The sequence below is a fragment of the Megascapheus bottae genome, chromosome X (assembly GCF_031878675.1).
Source record: "Megascapheus bottae isolate mThoBot1 chromosome X, mThoBot2.hap1, whole genome shotgun sequence".
NCBI lineage: Eukaryota > Metazoa > Chordata > Mammalia > Rodentia > Geomyidae > Megascapheus > Megascapheus bottae.
Genome location: NC_143547.1, coordinates 79,460,812 through 79,485,524, shown reverse-complemented (window position 1 = coordinate 79,485,524; position 24,713 = coordinate 79,460,812). Strand labels below are relative to the sequence as shown.

Genomic DNA, 24,713 nt, shown 5'->3' with positions numbered 1-24,713 from the left:
GGTTGTAGCTCAATAGTACAACAGTCACTTGCTAGGCAAGCTCAAAGCCCTGGGTTTAGAGCAAAGCAAAACAAGCACATCTTCTATTTACACAAGTCTTTATATTACTAAAAGTGTTTTTCCAGTTCAATCTCATGGCAGTCTTATCTAATCCAGTATATAGAAATTATTAATCCCACTTTACAGTTATGCAAAATATGATTTAGATACATTGCTAAGGGTAAGACCTCATATCTATAATCCTAGCTACTTGGGCAATTTAAGTTTGGAGGATTGAGGTTTCAGGCCCACCTGAGCAAAATGTTAGTGAGACCCTATCTCAAACAATAAGCTGTGGGGGCCAGGAGTTTGGCCTAGTGGTAGAATGCTTGCCTAGCATGCATGAAGACCCAGGGTTGATTCCTGGGTACCACATACATAGAAAAAAATAGAAATTGTGTCGTGGCTCAAGTGGTAGAGCTCTAGCCTTGAGAAAGCCCAAGGACAGTGCCAAGGTCCTGAGTTCAAGCCCCAGGACTGGCAAAAAATTCAGGTGTGGTGGGAGAGTAGGCTTGTGTCAGCACTGGGACTTGAACTCAGGGTCTCATATTCTTGCTTGGCTTTTTCACTCAAGCTAGCACTCTACCACTTGAACCAAACCTTCACTTACCGCTTTTGCTGGTCAATTACAGGTAAGTGTCTCACCAGCTTTTCTGTTTTGTATGGTTTTGAACTGCAATCTTCAAATCTCAACCTATTGAGTAGGTAGGATTACAAGCATGCATCACTGGTATTGGTTCTGAGTTTGAGTGCCTTGAAGAGGATTCTGAGGTTGTTTGGGTGCATGGAGATGGCACTAAGAGTACGAAAGTGCTGAGGTTCTCCATCTCTGTCTCTCTGTCTCTGTTTCTCTCTATGTCTCTCTGTGTCTCTGTCTGTGTCTGTGTCTCTGTCTCTGTCTCTCTGTCTGTATCTCTGTTTCTTTCTCTCTCTCAGCTTCTGGACAGGCACTCTTAAGCCACAGTACCACATCCTTTTTTTGCAGTGGTTATTTTTGAGATAACTTGTCATGCTTAAACTACTGTGTTCAGCCTGAAGTTCTTAATAGTTCACCAGTAACTCTTTTGGAAGAAGAAAAGGTTGTTTTGATATCCTTACCTGAACAACATCAATGCAGGCGTCCAAGTAGATGCAACCTTTAGATTCTTTTGAATTTTTCTCATCTTTATAGGAATTGAGAATGTAAGACCCATCAGGAAGTTGAGTCAAGTAAAAATATCGTCTCTTGAATACCTATATGGGAAAGATACACTTGTTACATATACATTGCTTATAAATGATTTCTTTTGGATTAAAATCATTGAAAGCCTTGTCAGCCTCCGCGTACAGTCTTTAGACAACCCTGAAAAGTTGTTAAAATTATGTTTTTCATCGTTCTTTGCTTTTTAAAAAATATAATAGAAAGTAATCTGTCCTTAGAAAATCAAACACATTGAGAAGGGAAGTACCAAATATTTCCTTTAAAATTTCAGAGCTATCTGAATCACCAACTTTTCTATCTTGCAGTTTCGTCAGGATCGATGGCATCCTTTCCCATTTAATTGTGAACCTTGACTAGACACTTTCACTTGTTTATATCACCATAAGTCCAAGTTTACATAAGAATACAGACATTGCGTATTTACATCTCACCTGCATATCATAATGCACTCAGAGCTGTAACAGGGCCCTTGGTGCTTAATGTGCACTTACACTGACTTCTCAGTGAACTACAGTGGTATTTGTTTGAAATGAGGGATTCACAATAGCTAAGGAGTGGCCCACTGCTATAACTCACAGCAAAGCAAAGCCCATAGGAATGAGGAAAAGGAGGAAAACTGTCTGATTCTTCTCCCCTCCAAATAGTCCTGGGGCCTACTAAGTAAGCAAAGGGGATTAGGAGCTATCTGATGAATTGATGTTCTTTCTAATCAGTCATAAACTGCAGGCTGTTGTCAAACATTTGTTATAGTAGAAGATAGAATTTATTCCTGTTGCAATTCCTCGAGATGATGAATATAAAATCACTCCAGGATAAGTTGGAACAGGGACCAAAAATAATATTAGCAATTACAGAGGAAATACATTCCTATGCATCTTGTCCTACTCACAAAATTTGGCTTTAAAATTTATGCTTGTCAAAAGTTGAGTGCCAGTGCTCAGGCCTATAATCCTACTTGGAAGACTAGTATCTGAGGATCGATGTTCAAAGCCAGCCTACGCAAGCCATGAGGCTCTCAAATAGTTAAAAAAAAAAGCAAATAAAGCTCAGGTGAAGCACATAGGCCCTGAGTTCAAACCCTAAGGTTGGAACACACAAAAAACAGATAAAAGTTTTCCATAATCACACATCTGATTATTCAATAAGACCTCTAATATCAGTACTTTAATTATGAGTTTCAGTAGGTCATCCTTACAAAGCACTCAATTTCTACCAAAAGATCTGGAACACAAACAACTTATTTATTTATAGCATAGGCAAGCAAAATATGTAAACTTGTTAGGAGATATTTTTCTTGTGACCTCTAATTTGTGGTCTGATCCTCCTGCTTCAGCCTCCCCACTGCTGGGTTAAATGAATCTGCCATCATGTCTAGCTAAAGGAAATTTCCTCAAATCCTCCAACAACCATCCCATTAAAAGGTGGGATAAATACTTACAGAGAGGCCAGACATGGTGTCTCACAACTGTAATCCTAGCTACTCAGAAGGCTGAGATCTGAGGATCAAGGTTCAAAGCCAGCCCGGGCACAAAAGGACCTGAGACTTTTATCTCCAATTAACCTCTAGAAAATGGAAAGTGGGGCTTGGCTCAAGGGTAGGGTGAGAGCCTTGAGCTGAAGAGCTCAGGGACAGCACACAGGCAGTGTTCAAGCCCCATGACCCACAAAAAAAAATAGAGACTTCTCTCAAGAGGAAATAAGAATGGCCTATAAAACCCTAAAAAAGGAAATTAAAGCAGAACTAAGGAAATGGAAAAACCTCCCATGCTCCTGGATTGGAAGAACCAACATTGTGAAAATGACAATCTTGCCAAGGGCTATCTACAAATTCAACGCAATACCCATCAATATCCCAATGGCATTCTTTAAAGAAATAGAAGAGGCAATCCAAAATTTCATATGGAATAATAAAAGACCCCGTATAGCAAAAACACTTCTTAGCAGAAAGAACAGTGCTGGAGGAATTTCAATTCCAAACTTTAGACTCTATTACAGGGCTATAATTATCAAAACAGCTTGGTACTGGCACAAGAACAGGCCTAAAGACCAATGGAATAGAAGTGAAGACCCAGATATTAAACCACAGACCTATGGCCACCTAATCTTTGACAAGGGAGCCAAAAAAATAGAATGGAAGAAAGACAGCCTCTTCAACAAGTGGTGCTGGTGGAACTGGTTAAGCACCTGCAGAAAACTAAAGTTGGATCCTTCTTTGTCACCTTGCACTAGAATTAACTCCAAATGGATCAAAGACCTGGAGGTAAAAGCTGACACACTGAAAACTTTGCAAAAAGGAATAGGAGATACACTAGGCCTCCTTGGCACAGGTCGAAACTTTCTTAATAAGGACCAAGAATCACAGAAAATAAGAGAAAGGCTGGATAAGTGGGACAGCATTAAACTGTGGAGATTTTGTATAGCAAAGGACATAGCCAGTAAATTAATTAGGAAGCCTACAGAGTGGGAGAAGATCTTCACCAACCAAACAACGGACAAAGGCCTCATATCTAAAATATATCAACAGCTCAAAAAATTGAATCACTCCAAAACTAATCTCCAAAGTAACAACCATCCCATTAAAAAATGGGCCAAAGGCTTAAAGAGAGTCTTCTCTGAAGAAGAAACAAAAATGGCCTATAGACACATGAAGAAATGTTCAACATCTCTGGTCATAAAAGAAATGCAAATCAAAACAACTGTAAGAATCCACCTCACTCCAGTTAGAATCGCCAGGATCAGGAAAACTAATAACAGATGCTGGAGGGGATGTGGCCAGGAGGAATCACTACTACACTGTTGGTGGGAGTGCAAACTCGTTCAACCACTATGGAAAGCAATATGGCAGTGCCTCAAGAGGCTAAACATAGAACTCCCCTATGACCCAGCAATTCCACTACTTGGCATTTACCCAACCATCCAGAAACAAGGGCATACTAAATCCACTAGCACAACAATGTTCATTGCAGCACTATTCACCATAGCAAAGATATGGAACCAACCTAGATGTCCCTCAGTTGATGAGTGGATCAACAAGTTGTGGTATTTATACACAATGGAATTCTAAGCTGCTGTGAGAAAAAATGACATCGCCCCATTTGTTAAGAAATGGAAAGACTTAGAAAAAAATCATATTAAGTGAAGTAAGCCAGACTCAAAGGAACATAGGCTCAATGGTTCCCCTCATTTGTCATAATCAGTAGAAACCTTGGGCTCTACTAGCAGAGATCTGCAATAGAGCAAAATCTTGATACAAAAGGCCATTTAGTATGAAGCTAATTGAAAGGACCTCCAGGATATTGAAACAAAAGCCATATAACGAATGATTGTTGTCCTTAATATACTATGTTATCTCTCATCTCCTTTGCTGTCCCTTGGGTATCTCATATTGTTATAGTATCTCACTTTGTTATCTGATATATTGAATTTATTTGTATTTGGTTATTTGAAATTTGATAGGGAAGGGGGGAAAACCAAGATGGGTTGGGGGGTGGGGGGGAGGGTAATAGGTACCAAGACATGTGAAAAGGTATCAATGTGTGTTAATTAATGCACCTTTTATCTGGCAAATATCATGTAACCCTTTTATTAATTACAGTAAAAAAAGGTTAAAAAAAAGAATGGCCTATAGATACATGAAGAAATGCTTGACATCTCTGGCTATAAAAGAAATGCAAATCAAAACAACTCCAGTTAAAATGGCCATTATCAAGAAGTCTTAATAACAACAGATGCTGGTGGGGATGTGGCCAGGAGGGATAGCTACTACACTGTTGGTAGGAGTGTAAACTTGTCCAACCACTATGGAAAGCAGTATGGTGATTCCTCAAAAGACCAATCATAGAGCTCCCCTACGACCCAACAATTCCACTACTTGGCATTTACCCAAATATCTAGAAACAAGGACATATTAAAGCCTCTAGCATAGCAATGTTCATTGCAGCATTATTTACCATAGCTAAAATATGGAACCAACCTAGATGTCCCTCAGTTGATGAATGGATCAAGAAGATGTGGTATTTATACACAATGGAATTTTATGCTGCCGTCAGAAAGAATGACATTGCCCCATTTGGAAGGAAATGGAAAGACCTGGAAAAAATCATATTAAGTGAAGTAAGCCAGACCCAAAGGAACATAGACTCAATGGTTTCCCTTATTTGTAATAATTAGTACATGTCTAGGATTCTCCTAGCAGAGGATTACAATAGCTCAAAACCCATGTACATAAATCATATAGGATGAGACTAGGTGAAATGAACGCTAGGACATGGAAACAAGAGGTTTATCTTGTGTGATTATTGTTCTTAATGTACTATGTTCTTTTTCCCTTCTCTTTTTTTGCCTTTATGATTAATCTTGTGTGGTTACTATATCTGACTTTGTTACATGGTATACTGTATATACATTTATTTGAAATAGGGAAGGGAAGGCGGGAAAAGAAGATGATTGGGAGGGGGTGGGGGAGGGAAATGGGGACAAAAGCATGAGAAGGAATATCAATGTGAGAGAAGTAATGCACCTACTACTTGACGAACATAACTGTAACCCCTCTATATATTATCCCAACAATAAAATTTAAAAAACAAAAACACGAACAAGGTAAAGACAATAATGTTGGGTAGGCCCCTTTGACTTAATTAGTGTTGATTTTTGAATGAATGACAAAAATATATCAGTGTGAACAGGTTATAGTAACAAGTGTTTCTGCTTCTATTTTAGGGAGTAGCTATGCAGAATATATAGTGACAGGAAAGAGATTAAGAAGAAAACGCCAGGACTGAAGACTTGGTTCAAGTAGTACACCAGCTGTTAGCAAGAAAGTCAAGTGAAAGTCTAAGGCCTTGAGTTCAAGCCACAGTATTGGCATATATGTGTGCACACATGCACACGCACACTCACATGCATGAGGAGAGCCCTAGGCACCAGTAGCCCATGCCTATAATCAATAAACTACCCCCCAAAAAGACAGAAGTAGAACTGTGACTCAAGTAGTAGACTGCTAGCATTGAGCAAAAAGAAGCTTAGCCCTTGGACCAAATTAAAAGAGAATATCAGCTTGCTTTTCAATGTTGACTAAACATTACTTTATTGGGGTACAAAGATACAGAAAATGTGTGTTTATTTACAGATTTCATGTGTTTATATATTGAATATCCTTTAAAATTCTTCAGAACAGAATTTTTTTCAGATTTTTAAATAATTTAGCAATTGAATTCCCTGAAGAAAGTTATATAAATATCCAATCTGGATTTTCATATTAGGGATAGTCAATCTGTAGCTCACATATATGTAACAATATATAGTCTTATATTAAGTTCACATGTAAGTTTACAGGTAAAAAGTCTGGATTAATACATAAGGAAAATGTTTATCATAATGGTGACTATGTGTGCATGTTTATTTTCATGACAACGGTTCACATGTGTTATTAAAATGACAGAATCAGGGCCAGAATTGTGGCCTAGTGGTAGATTGTTTGCCCACTATGCATAAATACCTGGGTTCCATTCCTCAGAACCAAATACACAGAAGAAGGTAGAAGTGGTGCTGTGGCTCAAGTGGTAGAGTGCTAGCCTTGAGAAAGCCAAAGGACAGTGCTCAGGCCCTGAGTTCAAGCTTCAGGACTGGTTAAAAAAAATAAACAACAACAACAAAATGACAGAACCACAAGACCCATAATTAGTGAGCTAACTTAAAATGAACATAATTTTTGAACACTTATGCTATGCAAAACTATTTCTAAACCTATCACAATTATGTAGGACCAAAATTAGAAAATATTTCTGAGCACATCTTCATGTGTCTACAGGACATTTTTATTTCTTCTTCAGAGAAGACTCTAAGTCTTTGGCCCATTTTTTAATGGGATGGTTGTTACTTTGGGGATTAGTTTTGGAGTGATTCAATTTTTTGAGCTGTTGATATATTTTAGATATGAGGCCTTTGTCCATTGTTTGGTTGGTGAAGATCTTCTCCCACTCTGTAGGCTTCCTAATTAATTTACTGGCTATGACCTTTGCCATAAAAAGCTCTGCAGTTTAATGCCGTCCCACTTATCCAGCCTTTCTCTTATTTTCTGTGATTCTTGGTCCTTATTAAGAAAGTTTCGACCTGTGCCAAGGAGGCCTAGTGTATCTCCTATTCCTTTTTGCAAAGTTTTCAGTGTGTCAGCTTTTACCTCCAGGTCTTTGATCCATTTGGAGTTAATTCTAGTGCAAGGTGACAAAGAAGGATCCAACTTTAGTTTTCTGCAGGTGCTTAACCAGTTCCACCAGCACCACTTGTTGAAGAGGCTGTCTTTCTTCCATTCTATTTTTTTGGCTCCCTTGTCAAAGATTAGGTGGCCATAGGTCTGTGGTTTAATATCTGGGTCTTCACTTCTATTCCATTGGTCTTTAGGCCTGTTCTTGTGCCAGTACCAAGCTGTTTTGATAATTATAGCCCTGTAATAGAGTCTAAAGTTTGGAATTGAAATTCTTCCAGCGCTGTTCTTTCTGCTAAGAAGTGTTTTTGCTATACGGGGTCTTTTATTATTCCATATGAAATTTTGGATTGCCTCTTCTATTTCTTTAAAGAATGCCATTGGGATGTTAATGGGTATTGCGTTGAATTTGTAGATAGCCCTTGGCAAGATTGTCATTTTCACAATGTTGGTTCTTCCAATCCAGGAGCATGGGAGGTTTTTCCATTTCCTTAGTTCTGCTTTAATTTCCTTTTTTAGTGTTTTAAAGTTTTCATCAAAAAGGTCCTTTACATTCTTAGTTAAGCTAATTCCTAGGTACTTTATTTTCTTTGAGGCTATTGTGAAAGGAGTTTCTTTCCTGATTATTGCCTCGTTCCTCTCACTGTTGGCGTAGAGAAGGCAGTTGATTTTTGAGGGTTAATTTTATACTCTGCTACCCTTCCAAAGTTTTGAATCAGCTCAAGGAGCTTGGGAGTAGAGTCTATAGGATTCTTTAAATACAGAATCATGTCGTCTGCAAAGAGGGATAGTTTTACTTCCTCTTTCCCTATTTGGATCCCCTTTATGCTTGCTTCTTGCCTTATTGCACTGGCTAGGAATTCTAATACTATGTTAAAGAGGAATGGAAAGAATGGGCATTCTTGTCTCGTTCCTGATTTTAGAGGGAATGGCTTTAGCTTTTCGCCGTTAAGTATAATACTAGCTGAGGGTTTGTCATACACAGCTTTTATTATATTGAGGAATGTTCCATGGATATCAAAACAACTCTAAGATTCCACCTCACTCCAGTTAGAATGGCCAGGATCAGGAAAACTAATAACAACAGATGCTGGAGGGGATGTGGCCAAGAGGGATCACTACTACACTGTTGGTAGGAGTGCAAACTCGTTCAACCACTATGGAAAGCAATATGGCCTCAAAAGGCTAAACATAGAGCTCCCCTATGACCCAGCAATTCCACTACTTGGCATTTACCCAACCATCCAGAAACAAGGGCATACTAAATCCACTACCACAACAATGTTCATTGCAGCATTATTCACCATAGCAAAAATATGGAACCAACCTAGATGTCCCTCAGTTGATGAGTGGATCAACAAGTTGTGGTATTTGTACACAATGGAATTCTATGCTGCTGTCAGAAAAAATGACATCGCCCCATTTGTTAGGAAATGGAAAGTCTTAGAAAAAATCATATTAAGTGAAGTAAGCCAGACTCAAAGGAACATAGGCTCAATGGTTCCCCTCATTTGTCAAAATCAGTAGAAACCTTGGGCTCTACTAGCAGAGATCTGCAATAGAGCAAAACCTTGATACATAAGGCCATATAGTATGAAGCTAATTGAAAAGACCTCCAGGATATTGAAACAAAAGCCATATAATGAATGATTTTTGTCCTTAATGTACTATGTTCTCTCTCATCTCTTTTGCTGTCCCTTGGTTATCTCATATTGTTACAGTATCTCACTTTGTTATCTGATATATTGGATTTATTTGTATTTGGTTATTTGAAATTGGATAGGGAAGCGGGGAAAAGTAAGACGGGGGGTGGGTGGAGGGGAGGGTAATGAGGACCAAGACATGTGAAAGGGTATCAATGTATGTGAATTAATGCACCTTCTATCTGGCAAATATCATGTAACCCTTTCATTAATGACAATAACAAATAAATTTAAAAAAAAAGAAAATGTTTCTGAGGTAAAAGATTAAGAAAATTTACTTAGAATTTGAATTATGATCAAAGCTAAAGTTTAAACCCTGCAGCTTCAGCGATATGACTGGTAAAATCTCAGAATCCACAGCCAGAAACAAAGAGGACAGAAAAGAAGGAAAATATAGAGCAAAACATTCATGGCACAGAGTCAAATCAGCGTTTGCACATGCACAAGTGAAAAAAATGGAAATAGTTGGAAAGAAACATGAAATTCAGTTCAGTAGTCTCTCATAACACTGCAATTATGTCTAAATGTGACACTGAGGTAGGGAGACCATGAATGGGGGGAAAAGAACATGATGCCTAAAGGAGCCTTGGAAAGAGCAGATGCCATGCTGAGGATCTTGGTACTCAGCCAGGATTTCTGGCTAACCAGCAGTGAAATTGTCCTCAATGCTCTGCTTTTCTCAGTCTTTTTCACTTGTAAAAATCATGGCTTCACAGCAGATAAGCTTACAAGCTCATTTTATTCATGATCTACAAATTTTACTGAATTTCAAGAATGAACATAGCAATCCCACAGTTGGAGAGCTACCCTCCCTAAGAGATGGCTCATACACTAGAAGCCTGTGATTTGCATAATAAAGAAAAAATTGAGATGGTGTCTCATTATGTTTCCCAGGCTAGCCTTACAGCTCCTGGGCTCAAGGGATGCTCATACTCCTGAGTAGCTGCAAATACATAGATGTGTACTACCAGGCACGGCTGAGGAATTGCTTTTATAGTTTTACAATGTAAAAATTAGACTCTGCCCAACAGATTGGAAGATCTATTAAGCTCTCATCTTATTCTAAAATTCTGTAAGACATTCTGAATTAAAATTTCTGGGAAACTTTAAAGGTACTTTTTTTTTTTCAAAAAGGATATCCTAAACCTTTGATAGGAAATTAACAGAAAAATCTGAAATAAAACCTCCCTGATATTCTTGGAACTTTTCAAAATGTGGCTATTTATATACAGATCTATATTCTTTTTTATTTCAGAAAAATAATAACTATGCAGAACTGTGGCAAGTATTCTATATTGTACTTTTAAACTGAAGAGCTCAAGCAAAAGCTAATTATCTTACTGTTATTCAGAGCTAAGTATCATTATTCACATTTTATCTAGGAGCAAATTGAAGCCTAAGAGCCTATTGACGATAGATGTCTCGAGTAGAACTGGAATCAGAATCATGTGAAAACAACAAAGATAATCTTGCCCAAACCCTCCAATGAGATCTAAAATATGGAGAATGGGATGGAGGGAGTGATGGGGGAAGGTTAGCGAATGGGTATTAAGTCATGGTTATATAGAAATAAGAAGTTCTGGGCCATGAGTTTGGCCTAGTGGTTGAATGCTTGCCTAGCATATATGAAGACCCAGGTTAGATTCCTTGGTACCACATACATAGAAAAAAGCTGGAAATGGTGCTGTGGCTCAGGTGGTAGAGCTCTAGCCTTGAGAAAGTCCAAGGACAGTGCTCAGGCCCTGAGCTCAAGGCCATGACTGGCAAAAAAAAAAAGTTCTGGTATACTACTGTACAACAGGATGCCTATAAATAGCAATATACTATACATTTGCAAAAAAGATGAAAAGATTTTCAATGTTTTCATCCTAAAGAAATTATAAATATGAATAGATGTTTATCTTGATTTAAACATAACACAATTTATACACGTATCTAAACATCATATGGTACCCCATTAAATATGTACAGCTTGCAAGATTTATGTGCCAAAATATGTGATCTAAAAATAAAATCCTTCTCATAGCCTGCGACAGTGTTCATGATGGGGATTCGGTTTACTTCTTGGACTTTGATTTCTAATCATGCTGTTCCAGCTACACTGGCTTATCTGCCTTTTCCTCAAACATCCCAAGTGTGCTCCTTTGGACCTTTGCATTTCCTGTTCCTGCAGCCTGGGATCCTCTTCCTGGGAATATTCTCACACTTCACTTTCAAGCACCCTTCAGGTCTTTGCTTGAGTCTCACCTCTCCTTGGAGAGGTCTATGGAAGTACCTATCCTCATTAGAGCACTCTATCTTTTTCATACTTGCTATTCATCCATCTCATTTTTATGTATTGTCTGTTTCTAGGTTATTCAGGTCTATGTTTCATCTATTGCTCTAAGTCCACAGCAAAGCATACATTCACTCACATTTTGCAAAACGAAAGCAAAGTAAATAATTCATCCTCCTGCATATTGTTCAGTGGTTTCATCCAACAGAATGTGTTTATAATGGCCACATTTTTTTGTCCTCCTATTTGCCTTCATTATTTTTCCTAGGGAGTACAGCTGATAGCCCTCACCTCACTCAGTGAGGAGCACAGATCCAGAAGACTGGCTCTATCAGACCACCCAGGAGACTAAACCTGGTAGAAAGCCAAGATCATTCCCTGGGATGAGGCCACACCAAATCTTCTGAAAGCCCTATGCTATTTGGAGGACAACATTTGGAACCCTCACTGGAAATGGAGCAAAAGGCCTTTTGGTGTTGTTGCATCAAAAATGGAAGCAAGGCAGAAAAGCTAAAGCACCTTATACTCAAAATAGGGAAACAAAAAAAATCATTTAAAAACAAATTTCAGTGCTTACCTATGTGTGCTATTGAGAGGTCTATTTACTGCTAAATGACATCAACCGGAAGCCTTGAGAAAGAATGCTTTGAAGCCGAAGGGAAAAGTAGTGGGACAGAAGCAATGCAAGACTGGGGTGAGGGGAAAATCTACTGAACCAATGTCTCAGAAAGAACAGAATGGCAGGGATAGCAAGGATAGGAGAGAGGCAGAGAGCAACAGTCATGTTGGATCTCAGAACTTGCATAAGCAAAGATGAAAGGTGCAGCGGGAAAGAAAACTGCAAGCTTACAAGACTGTCAGTAACTTTGTCCTGCTGAAGAACTCCTACCACTAGGTTGACAACCTAATGTATCACACATCTCTCTCCATCGTATCATTTCACAGTTCTACCAAGTTTTAATAGATTAATCTTCTCTCAAGAAAAAATTTTTTAAAAGATCTTTCCTGGACATTGAAGTTTTTTTTTTTACTTTAATTTGAAGAAAAGTCTAATAGTATAGGTGTATCCTTCTCTTTGCAGATGTGTTACTTTTGCAGATTATTTCTGAATGGATGGTCCTGCTGTGGTTTCAGTGATACTGCTATTTACATGGTAAGGGTCACAAATCAAATCTGTCATTCAAGGCAATTCTACAATACACTTAGTAAAGTAAGGACAATGGGTAACATTGTGGAGTGCCTTCTGCCTTACAATTTCTGGATAAATGCTCTGTTCATCATCTCCACATTATAGAAGAGAAACTGACGCAAGGGGAGGCTCTAAAGGAGAAGGCAAACTATCTCCTATGACTATCACACCTGCTGTCTACATATTGCCTCCACATTCATGTTCTGATCCCCTTTCCTTTGAGACTCCTCTTTCCTTTTCTGCTGATAGTAGGCCTTGAATGCAAAGTCTCTCACTCCCACTTGGTGTATTACTCAAGGTTAGTACTCTACCACTTGAGCCACACCTCCACTTCTGACCTTTTGCTGGTTAACTAGTGATAAAAGTTTCCTGGGACTTTTCTGCTAGGACTGGCTTCCAAATGGGATCCTCAGAACTCAGCCTCTTAAGTAGCTAGGATTAAAGGTGTTTGTCACCAGCACCTGGCAAGACTCTTCCTTCTTCAAGAAAGCCACCTTTGGGTCAGGAGTTTTGCTTAGTGGTAGAGTGCTTGCCTAGCATAAACAAAGACCCCAGTTTGATTTCTCGGTACCACGGACACAGAAAAAGCCAGAAATTGTGCTGGGGCTCAAGTGGTAGGGCTCTAGCCTTGAGAAATCCCAAGGACAGCACTCAGGACCTAAGTTCAAGCCTCAGGAATGGCATTAAAAAAAAGAAAGTCTTCTTTGACGCCAGGACACAACTGTTTGGACTTACATGACACTATCTTTGAACAACTATTTTTTTTGTCAATCGTGGGACTTGAACTCTGGGCCTGGGCGCTGTCCCCAAGCTCAAGGCCACTGTCCTTCCCCTTGAGCCACAGTGCCACTTCTGGTTTTCTGGTAGTTAGAGATAAAAGTCTCATGGACTTTAGACTTTAGTGCCATGCCCAGCTATGTGTTAGTATTATAGAAGGCTACAATTGTTGCATGTAGAGCTTAAGCCTTGTTGGGGATGTTAGATCCACAATAAAAATTAGTTGTTCAAAGCCAGGGGCTGTGGCTCACACCTGTAATCCTAACTACTTAGAAAGCTGAAATCTGAGGATCATGGTTCAAAGCCAGCCAGTCTAACCTCTAGAAAACAGGAAGTAGGGCTTGGCTCAAGGGTGGGGCAGTAGCCTTGAGCTGAAGAGCTCAGGGACAACATCCAGGCCTAGTTCAAGCTCCATGACCCACAAAAAAAGCCTAACACCTTGTAATAATGAAGTATTTATTATCTACTTGGTTATTAATTTGTTGATTTCTAGTACATAAGAAGCACCAGATAAATGGGTCTTAAAGAGTGATTATTGAACGGGAAAAAGAAAAAACACACACAAAAGCCCAAACTAGTGAAAATTCCCTATGTATAGGAAAATGAGTGTTAATCCTAAAATAAGAGAGGTAGTAACACTGTTCAAAAAGAAATGTATGCATTACCTTATTTATGTAACTCTAACCTCTTGATAAATCACGTTTACAATATAAGTAAGAGTCTAGGAGACTTGAGAATACAACTGGACCAATGTATCAAAAATAAAATATTTTTCTTTTCCTCTTGTTCCAATACACATAGTGAACTTAACCTCTGAATAATTATTTTAATCCTGCATGTAATTTCTAGGGTCAAATATGCTCTTGATTTTTTTTGTCCTCTTACCGAGGAGGAGAAAATCCTCCTTTAACAGTCAAAGAGAAGGACTTCTGGTCTCCAGATATATAACAAATGGCTCTCTTTTGTGGAACAAAAAAGGGCACAGAAGTGAGTCATACATCAAGCAGTTGAACTTGTAACCCCAATAACATAACAAGGCACTTCAACTTTTAATTGCTGACAATGAGGAGGGAATAGTCTGAGCCAAGAAGATGCATAAAGGTGGGTGGGTGTCCCAAGGGTTGGCCAAGAATGTACAACAATTCTTTCAATGAAAACCACCCTGAAGATCAAATTCCTCCTTATTCCATGTATCATTATATACCTGAGAAACAACTGTTCTAAATACCAGGAGAGAATTATGTCCAATATCATTGTTATATAGACCATATTAAATACTTTCACTGATTAGGAACAACACTGAACAAAGTTGATGTCCCTAGGAGCTAATTGGGAAAGAGCAAAATATAAAGGAACATATTTTGTTTCATTTTAAAGGTTGGAGTTTCTGTCCAAAAGAGCATGCATTTTCTATGATATCTTAAATTCGTCTCAGAATTTCTGCAGGAACCGAAGTGGTCTGTAAGCTATATTATACTAATTGGAAAGTACAAATTAAGGAAATTTATGAGTAGGAGAAGGCTTATCCCATTTTAACATAACTACCACCAACAAAGCAATTTACAAATGGTCCAGACAATCACCAGTACTTTGGCAAGAGCTGGAGGAGACCAGCATCCTCTTGAGAGGAAGTGATTGTGTGCAGAGCCCTGTGACTCGTGCATTGGGATACATCATTAGCAGCTCCCCATATCCTAGGCTGCGCAGGTCAGTAATAGGATTACTTAACAAGCTCAGAGAGAAATCAGGATCATTTCAGAAAATGGGGCAGTCTTAACTTCCCAGAGCTGAGGGAGAAGTACACACTGGGAAAACACAAATTTTGATTCCTAAATATGGTGGTCTTACAATCTTCCACTATGAGAACTTCAGCTTGGTAGTCTCACCTGCCTCTCTTTTTCCCTCAAGCCCACCACTAGCAACTTGAAATTGCTTAGAAACTCTCTTGGATAGCTAGCAAGGGAGGTTGAACTTTCTAAAGTAGCCCAAAGGCAAATTAGTTTGGCTATTAGTATTTATTTTTTTATATTTTTTATTGTAATTAATAAAAGGGTTACATGATATTTGCCAAATAGAAGGTGCATTAATTCACATACATTGATACCCTTTCACATGTCTTGGTACTCATTATCCTCCCCCCCACCCCCCCACCCCCCGTCTTGGTTTTCCCCCCTTCCCTATCCAATTTCAAATAACCAAATACAAATAAATTCAATATATCAGATAACAAAGTGAGATACTGTAACAATATGATACCCAAGGGGGCTATTAGTATTTATGTTGCATTAGGCCATGTGGTTGCTTTCTCTTTGGAGAAATTAGGAGTCTTCTGATTTCTTTATATGAATTGCACTTTCCTGAGTTTCTTCTGATCCTTTCCTTCCTTTTAGTTTTTAGCCTTCACTCATGATTCTATTTTCCCTTTCCTTGTTATTTAGGTTCCCTATTTCTGACAGTTTTACTGTCTAGAAGAAAAACTCAGAATTGTTTATAAAAAGGTTTTGAAGTTTTTGTGCACTGTTTCAAACATTCCAAAAAATTCTACACCCATTTTTTTTGTTTTGTTTTATGCTGGATCTGGGGCTTGAAGTCAAGGTCTGGGTGCTGTCCCTGGGCTTTGTGCTCGAGGCTAGTTCTATACCACTTGAGCCACAGCTCAGCTCCACTTACAGCTTTTCTTTTTCCCTTTTTTTGGAGGTTGCTTGGAAATAAGAATCTTGGGGCCAACAACGTGGCCTAGTGGTAGGGTGCTTGACTAGCACACACGAAGCCCTGGGTTTGATTCCTTGGTACCACATACATAGAAAAAGCTGGAAGTGGTACTGTGGCTCAAATGACAGAGGGGTGTCCAAGGGGCCCTGAGTTCAAGCCCCGGGACTGGCAAAAAAAAAAAAGAATAAGAATCTCATAGACTTTCCTCCTGGGATGGCTTCAAAGCTAGCTCTGAACCAGAATCCTCAGATCTCAGCTTCTTGAGTAGACAGGATTACAAACTATGAGCCACTAGTGTTCAGCTTACACAATTTTTTGGAGGAAAGGTCTCAACAAGTGTAGCTAAGCTGACATGTATATAGCTTCATGCCTTAGCTGCCCAACAGTTGAGATTATAGACATGAGTCACTACATCTAGCTGATTCTAAGTAATCTGTTAAATTTAGAAAAATATATGCTGATTCTGGGGCTTGAACTCTGAGCCTAAGCAATGTCTCTGAGCTTTTTGCTCAAGGAAAGTGCTCTACCACTTGAGTCACAGCTCACCTTCCAGCTTTTTTGGTATTTAGATGGAGATAAGTCTCACAGACTCCTGCCTTGACTGGCTTTGATCCACAATCCTCAGATCTGTTATCTGAGGTAGCTAGGCATGAGCCACCAACACCTGGCTAAAATTTAGATTTCTTTTTTCTTTTGCCAGTCCTGGGGCTTGGACTCAGGACCTAAGCACTTTCCTTGGGCTTTCCTCAGGGCTAGTGCTCTAGCACTTGAGTCACAGCACCACATTGGCTTTTTCTGTGTATGTGACACTGTGGAATTGAACTCATGCATGCTAGGAATTGAACTTCATGCATGCCAGGCAAGCACTCTACCACTAGGCCAAGCTTCCGGTTCCAGAAATTTTTGGGGGGGGTCATGGGGCTTGAATTAGGCCTGGGTGCTATCCCTGATCTCTTCAGCTCAAGGCTATCGCCCTACCCTTTAGCCAAACCCCACTTGCCATTTTCTAGAGGTTAATTGAAGAGTCTCAGGTCCTTTTGTGCCTGGGTTGGTTTTGAACCTTGATCCTCAGATCTCAGCCTCCTGAGTAGCTAGGATTATAGGCGAGAGCCACTGCACCCAGTCCAGAATGGTTTTTTTGGGCTCATCTAAATTTATTATTAATTTTTTATTAGAGAATTTATTGACATTGATTTTTACATCATATTTCAAATGATGTATTTAACAAACAAGTATTCAAGAAGGAAATCTCTATATACAATTACTGGCACTTAGATTTTAGGACATAATTAAAATTAGGCTGAGCATTTGTATGTCGTAGATACACATTAATCTATGTAATAAAACATTATGTCTATAGAGTCATAAATTTTTATGTGTATGTAGTTGTGTTTATATTTCCGATACCATGTCTGTAGCATTGGGTATGCAAATATCGAGTCCTCGCTCTTGTACTGTTTGGATTTAATAGCCACATATTAAGGATACCATGTGCCTTTTGCTCCTTTGGTCTTGATTTGTCTCACTCAACATGATTCGCCCTAGATTCATCCACTTCCCTGCGAATGCCATTGTTTTATCTTGTCTGTTGGCTATGTAGAATTCCATTGTGTGTGTGTATATATATATATATATACCACATTTTTTGTATCTATTCATCTGGATGCCCAGTAGGGCATCTGGATTGTTTGCATCACCTGGCTATTGTGAATAATGCAAAGATAAACATGTCTGAGCAGGTGTCTTTACCATATCCTGGGTTATGATGTTCAGGATATATGCCCAGAAGTGCTATCGTCTATTTTCAGTTCTTTAAGAAACCTCCACACTGATTTCCAGAGTGGCTGAACTTGCTTACAATCCCACCAGCAGTGCAGTAGGGTGCCTTTGTCTCCACGACCCTGCCAGCATCAGTCATTGTCTGAATTCAAAATCTTGGCCATTCTTATTGGGTAAGGTGGTATCTTAGGGTCATTTTTATTTGCATTTCCTTTATGACCATTGATAATGAGCATTTTTTTCATATGCTTTTCTGCATTTTAACCTCTTCTTTTGATAAGTCTCTCTTTAGTTCCCTTGCCCATTTAGTGATTGGTTTGTTGAGTTTGGGGGCTTTTAGTTTTTTGAGTTCCTTGTAGATAAATAGTATTGAAACTTTTTTTTGCCAGTCCTGGGGTTGGACTCAGGGCCTGAGCACTGTCCTTGGTCTTTTTCTCAAGGTTAGAGCTCTACCACTTGAGCCTCAGCATCATTTCTTGCTTTTTTACTATGTATGTGGTACCAAGGAATTGAACCTGGGTCTTCATGCATGCCAGGCAAGCACTCTATCACTAAGACAAACTCCCAGCCCCAGAAATTTTTAAATGAAAAAAACCATAAAGCCAGGCTTTGGTTCATTCCTGTTCTGTGTTTCCTCTTCCCCTCCCCAAATCAGTTTAACTTATATACAAAGAATATAAAAATAAAAAAACAGGGACAAAAGGAATAAACTAAAAGAAAAGAAAGAACCACAAATGTCTTTTTTTTCATTAAAAAAACTGTTTCTCCAGTTAATCAGAAAAGCAGACGTGGATGTGGTGCTGTGGCTCCAGTGGTAGAGTGGTAGCTGAACAGTTCAAGGACAGCGCCCAGACCCAGAGTTCAAGTCCCATGACTGACCAAGAAAAAAAAGTGAACCAATTCAGCGGTGACACTTACAAGACACTATGTTGGAAATGAACTCCACAACTTGTGTGGAAAGGAAGTATGTGTGGGGGTGAATCTGGAGAAATGAGGGAGGGGATAACACTGTTCAGAAAGAAATGTACTTATTGCCTTACATCTGTAACCGTAACTCCTCTGTATATCACCTTTACAATCAATTTTTAATTTAAAAATAAAAACAAAGAACATTTAGACATACAACTTACTCTAAGAGGTACCAAGTGTCCTGCTTTTCTTTCCTATCAACGCCTAAAGGACCTGCAAGGCCAGTGTCAAGCCACAGTGCATCAAGGAGACAGAGATAAAATGCAAAGGAAGTAGCCTGGCTTCTGTGGGTTGTTTGCCAATGAGTCATGATTAATACCCAGATCCTACTCCAGCTGCTTCCAGTGAGTCTACTGTGAGTTTGCAGGGTCTCTCCAACCATGGATTTTCTAATAAGCAAAGGTTCTTTGCTGTTCTCTGTGAGCTCTAGTGCTATGGTACTAGGTAATAATGCTACTAAAGTTTCTCATCAGTGTGGGCTGGATATCATAGCAAGCAGGGGACTCCAGCCCTGCCAAGAATAAATCTACCTCCAGTATTAGGAAAATGACTCAGATCACAGCACACCTGAGTCATCTTCCATTTGCTTTTGAGATTCATCTGAATTGTTCGCTTTGAAGATTCAGATAGTACAAACAAACCTATAGAAATGTTTCTTTTCAGCATGTGTTCTGTCAGCATTTGGCCTCAGTCCTGTCTCTACCTTTCCACAAGCTGGCTCAACTGCCCATGCCACCAGAAGACTTAACTTTTCTCCTATGCCTGAACCAACACAGGCTTGAAGCAGAGAATTTATGTGGCCCTCTACTCTAATTGGGCACCTTAGGCAATCAGCCCTGATCCCACAAGATGCCTTAGTTCATACACCTAGAGTTCTGTTTTGGGCCCTCTCCAGGATCTAGTCTAGCAACTGCAAAATGACTGCTCATTTCCATCCTTTAAACATATCCTCATATGCCCTCTGTTTATATAGAAAGAAAATGTGGTAATAGTTATTATTTAGAATAACTGTTCCAAGATCGAACTAACTCCAAAAACATTAAACTACCGAATAGTTAAAATGCAATTCATTTTATTTATTTATTTTTTGCCAGACCTGGGCTTGAACTCAGGGCTTGAGCACTGTCCTTAAGCTTTCTCAAGGCTAACATTCTCCCACTTAAGCCACAGCACCACTTTCTAAATTGCAACCATAAAGCAATCACAACAAATTCTCTCAGAACACTTTAAAGGAACCATCTTTTCATGTCTATTCTAACTGACAAATCCTGAAATACAGTATTTTTGCTTTCTCTTACAAGGTGAAACCAGGAGAATCTAGGATACAAAGATATATAGCTCCAACAAAATACAAAATGTAGACCTACAATCTTCGATGGAGAAGGACAATGATAAATGATATTCATAATCAGAAACAAGTCCCAAAACTCTTTATGGCCCTTACATTCCAAAATATCCCTATTAATTTTGTTCAGATCTGTTTAGCCTTATATGACTAATTTGGTCTATTCTTTTCCTGCATTTGCCTACTGTCTTAAGAAGTTTAAGAAGAAATAAATGTCTTCTTGTGCTATATGAATTATATGTCAGGCACAAAAACCACTTCACAGAAGCAATCGATAACCTCAAGACAAATGACAGCTGGCCTCTTCATTTGGACCCCACGTGGTTGCCAAAATGTCTCAGAACCACCATCTACTTAACAAATTTTTGATTCTTTCCTGGTCCCCATAAACACTAGTTTTAAACTTCAGATATAAATAATATAGAAGCTCTATAGCATCTCTTTCTTTGACCTGGCTGCATTCTCATGTCTCTTATCCTGCCTCTCTTTATCCTGTCTCTTCTGCTTAATCAGAATCCTGTGATCATCTCTGGCTCACTTGGATAATTCAAAATGGTTTCCCTATAAGCTCACTAGCCACTTTCAATCCCCTTTGCATGTGTATGTAAGGGAACAAAGACAGGCTACAGAGGTTAGGCACACTGACTCTTTCTACCACAATCACTTAACCAATTACAGCAGTTATAAAATATTTTTAAAGGCAACTGGATTGTTGTTTATATTATATGGGCCCCTTAAAAATGGAAAAGTTATATGCAAGACAAATTAAAATCCAAACGTATCAGTACAATGACTTAAAATACTACTGTGGGGGAAATTATTTTGTGGATATATTGGCTTTCTCATATCTTGTTTTAGAAGTTCAGATTTCCCAACAATATATTTACTTAAGTTTGAGCTAGAGCTTAAGGAGAGGTAAGAGATATTAATATTCTGAGAATATTAGGAGAGGAAAGGGAAATCAAAACTGCAGAACCCAGGGTATAGTCAAATGAGGGAATCGTTTCTAATGTTCCACATTAGAAATGTAACTGCAGTTGACAAGTAATCATTAATTTCAAAATAAATAGTAGGAAAGATTTTGAATATTCCAAACATACAAAACATGATGAACATTTGGAGTGTTGGATGTGTCAATTACCATGATCTGATTACTGTAGATTATACACACATATTTGAATAGCCCCCTAGACACCATAAATATATATAGTTACTATGTGTCACTTAAACATTTAAAGCGATACAAATCTTATCTTGCCCTCAGAATTATGGCCTTCACATGTATATTTTTGAACATGACTTGATAACAGCTATATTATAATAAAGATGTGAGACATGCTCAGCTAGTAAGCTTGATAATATACTAAGGTATACTGGTTAGCAATGTTAAGTTCTGCTATCAGCCTACCCAAGTTCACATCTATCTTACCTCTCAAAACTTGGATAATGGTTTAAATATAAACTTTCTCTATGCCTCATCATTTCTGGAAACTAAGAATAATAATAGCATCTATTTCATGTGACTGCCATGAAGAGTAAATGAGATACAGAATATAAAGCACTTAGTATGGTGCCAGGCACACATCAAGTACCCAATAAATGGTTACTCATCTAATCACCACACACTGAGGCTTATGTTTAGTTGCAGGACATAGAGGCATCCTAGAAGTTGGCTTCATTATCTTGGGGGCTTGACAATGAAAGTGAGGTTAGGACATGGCCCCTAAAGGGAAAGCAGCAGGGGAAATGTTCAATTAAGATCAAATTTAAGTCTTCGCTTGGTAGCCATGCATGGTTTCTCTTGCAGGTTATTTGAAAAATAGAATGACCTTCAATACTTAATGGAAGTGTAAATCATCCTCAGCAAACTACATAATCTTATACTGAATATCTGAAACAGCAGTTATATCTGGTATCAAGGAATAATTTGGGGTTTTTTTGCTCAGATTCTACATGTTAGCATTTTCTTTGGATCTCCATGCCTCTTCACTCCTTCCTGAACAAAAGCCAATCCCACAGCCAACGCATTCTAGAGTCTATGTGATGAAACCCTTTCAACATTTCTACTTTTATCTCACACAAATCACTTAGACACACTCACTATCTTGGTCAAAGTAAAACATTTTCTAAATATATTTCTGACCCCCCCCTAAGGCATGTTCTGTGTACAAATTAACTTGGTATATTTCTTATATAGTTTTGGAGGCTACTGGACACAAGGGACTGCTAGCTTAGATATTCATATACTTCCCTCAGTAACTAGCATTTAGCATTTAATATGCACCTAATTAGTATTTGCTAAAGAAATGGATTGCCCTATCCTTCTGCTCATTACTTCCTTCCCACATAGGAATCTCTGATGCCCTTTTGAAAGCCATTTTCTTTATTCAACTGACAGCCTCCTTCTTAAGCTTGCCAATTCAGATGTTAATAACTACATTAGATTTCTTTTTAAAGGTACACTTCTAAATTTAGGTTCAGAAGGCTCAGATTTTTTTAATCCCATGTATATGTGAAAATCCTCTCATTAATTTTTCTATTTCTTTTCTCTTGATGCCAGTATTGGGGCTTGAATTTGAGGCCTCTTGTTCCCTTAGCTCCTGCATAGCACTCTACTACTTAAACCACACTTGCATCTAATAATTTTTGACTCACTATAAGATAAACACTTTCCCAAACAGACTCCAATTTCAACATCCTCAATATATGAAAAAAATATCGTAATTACTTCTTACCTTCATGGTAACTGTGATGGTACTATTTACATTTGCTTTATGCAACCAGCCTTGTTTTATCACACCACCCTTCTGCGAACATAAAGAAGATGAATCCTGAAACACAGTAAAAAGCCATGGGTAAAACAGTAGCATTTAATTAGTCAACACTTAGGGGACACAGACTAGATTTCCTAACTAAGTCATAAACCCGCACCCACCTCAGCACAGATTCAAAATTAGTAACCATAAAATGAAAATCCCTCTGCTCTGCTCACATTAGGCACTTAATAGATACTGAATTGTACAGGCTCACATCTCAGAAAGCCTTCTGCATTATGCATTCAAACCCAATGATGAGGGGTAGTCCTAAGAGGGATCTTTCAGGCAAGAGTCTCTAGAAGAATCAGCACACCTCATGCCCAACATAAGTAAAACAACTCTATAAACCTAGCCTACAGGTGTAGGAACATGTTTATAGTCAGATCTGACCATTTCATTTGAATGTTTCTTCTAAACCCCATTTGGAAAGGTAACAATTGTTTTTGTAAACACTTTAAAAATTAACCACTCATTCCTTTCAAAGCTGGCCACACAGCAATCAAAAACAACTCATCCAGTATTTCTTCTCAAGGAATTCTCTTCAAAATCTTTTCCAGAAGAAGTGACCTTGAAGAAACCAATGCAGTTCCTCCATAATTACCTCATCTTTCTCACAGTCCTCATCAATCTCAAAGACATGATTAGGAATCTTTTCTGGCCTCAGAGATTTGCTGAAAATGCAAGAGGATTGTCTTAGACACTTCACAGAACAGAACAACAAGAAGAAAACAAATATTTGAGATGAGAACACTTTTTCCCAAACAAGCAAATGCCAAGACTAAAGAGTAATTCTCCTCTCCTTTCCAAACACAGATTCTTCCTCTGAAGAAATTTATACTGCTGCTTTTTTTTGCAGTGCTGGGGATGGAAAACAGGATCTTGTGTATGCTCAGCAAATCTCTACCACTGAGATAAACCCCAGTCCCTTGATAATCTGTATATAAGGACTCCCACATGTGCAGCTAGCAATAATGACCAATACTCAAAAAGGGCAAAAGTTGCTAAAGAACTTGTGCCACAGATGTTAACAGCAACCAAACTGTCTTTTCTCTGGGTCAAAAATTAACATACGGGGCTGGGAGCATGCCCTAGTGGTAGAGTACTCACCTAGCATGCATGAAGCCCTAGGTTTGATACCCTGGTACCACGTAAAAAGCCGGAAGTGGTGTTATGGCTCAAGTGGAAAAGGGCTAGCCTTAAGGAAAGCCTAAGGACAGTGTCCAGGCCCTGAGTTCAAGCCCCAGAACTGCCCCCCCGCAAAAAGTAACAGTTAGGGCCGGAAATTTGGCCTAGTGTAGAGTGCTTGCCTAGCATGCACAAAGACCTGGATATGATTCCTCGGTACCACACAGTGCTCAGGTCCTGAGTTCAAGTCCCAGGACTGGCAAAAAAAAGATAAACAAAACATTTTTTTTAAAAAACCAACGGTCTAATTCTAACTCTTCCTTCTCTTTTTGCTTTATACACTTAGGGTTATTTTCTTCTCTGGAAAAGTACTTTTAAACTACAAAAGGCTACAAATGTCTAGTTTCTCCATTTTTTCCTAAAACATTTCTTATATAATATCCTGTGAGGTTAGCAATACTGAGGATGAGAAATGAAGGAGAGTTCAAACAGGTTGATTGTCTTTTCCAAGATCATCTAGCTAGTCAGTGGCAAAAAAAGATCTGAACTTTGATGGTCTGGCTCCTGAGACAGTGTGTACA

The 24,713-nt window shown here is 38.7% G+C and overlaps 1 protein-coding gene across 2 annotated transcripts in view; it reads right to left on the bottom strand.

Annotated features, from left to right (window-relative positions):
- Dock11 (dedicator of cytokinesis 11) overlaps window positions 1-24,713 on the bottom strand; it is a 199,470-nt gene that overhangs the window by 123,819 nt on the left and 50,938 nt on the right. For both annotated transcript variants that reach the window (XM_090325778.1, XM_090325779.1), the window contains exons 5-7: window positions 23,609-23,678; window positions 22,927-23,022; window positions 1,138-1,272 (exon numbers count right to left, since the gene is read on the bottom strand). In XM_090325778.1, coding sequence (XP_090181904.1) covers window positions 1,138-1,272; window positions 22,927-23,022; window positions 23,609-23,678 — 301 coding nt within the window. The remainder of the gene's footprint in view (window positions 1-1,137; window positions 1,273-22,926; window positions 23,023-23,608; window positions 23,679-24,713) is intronic.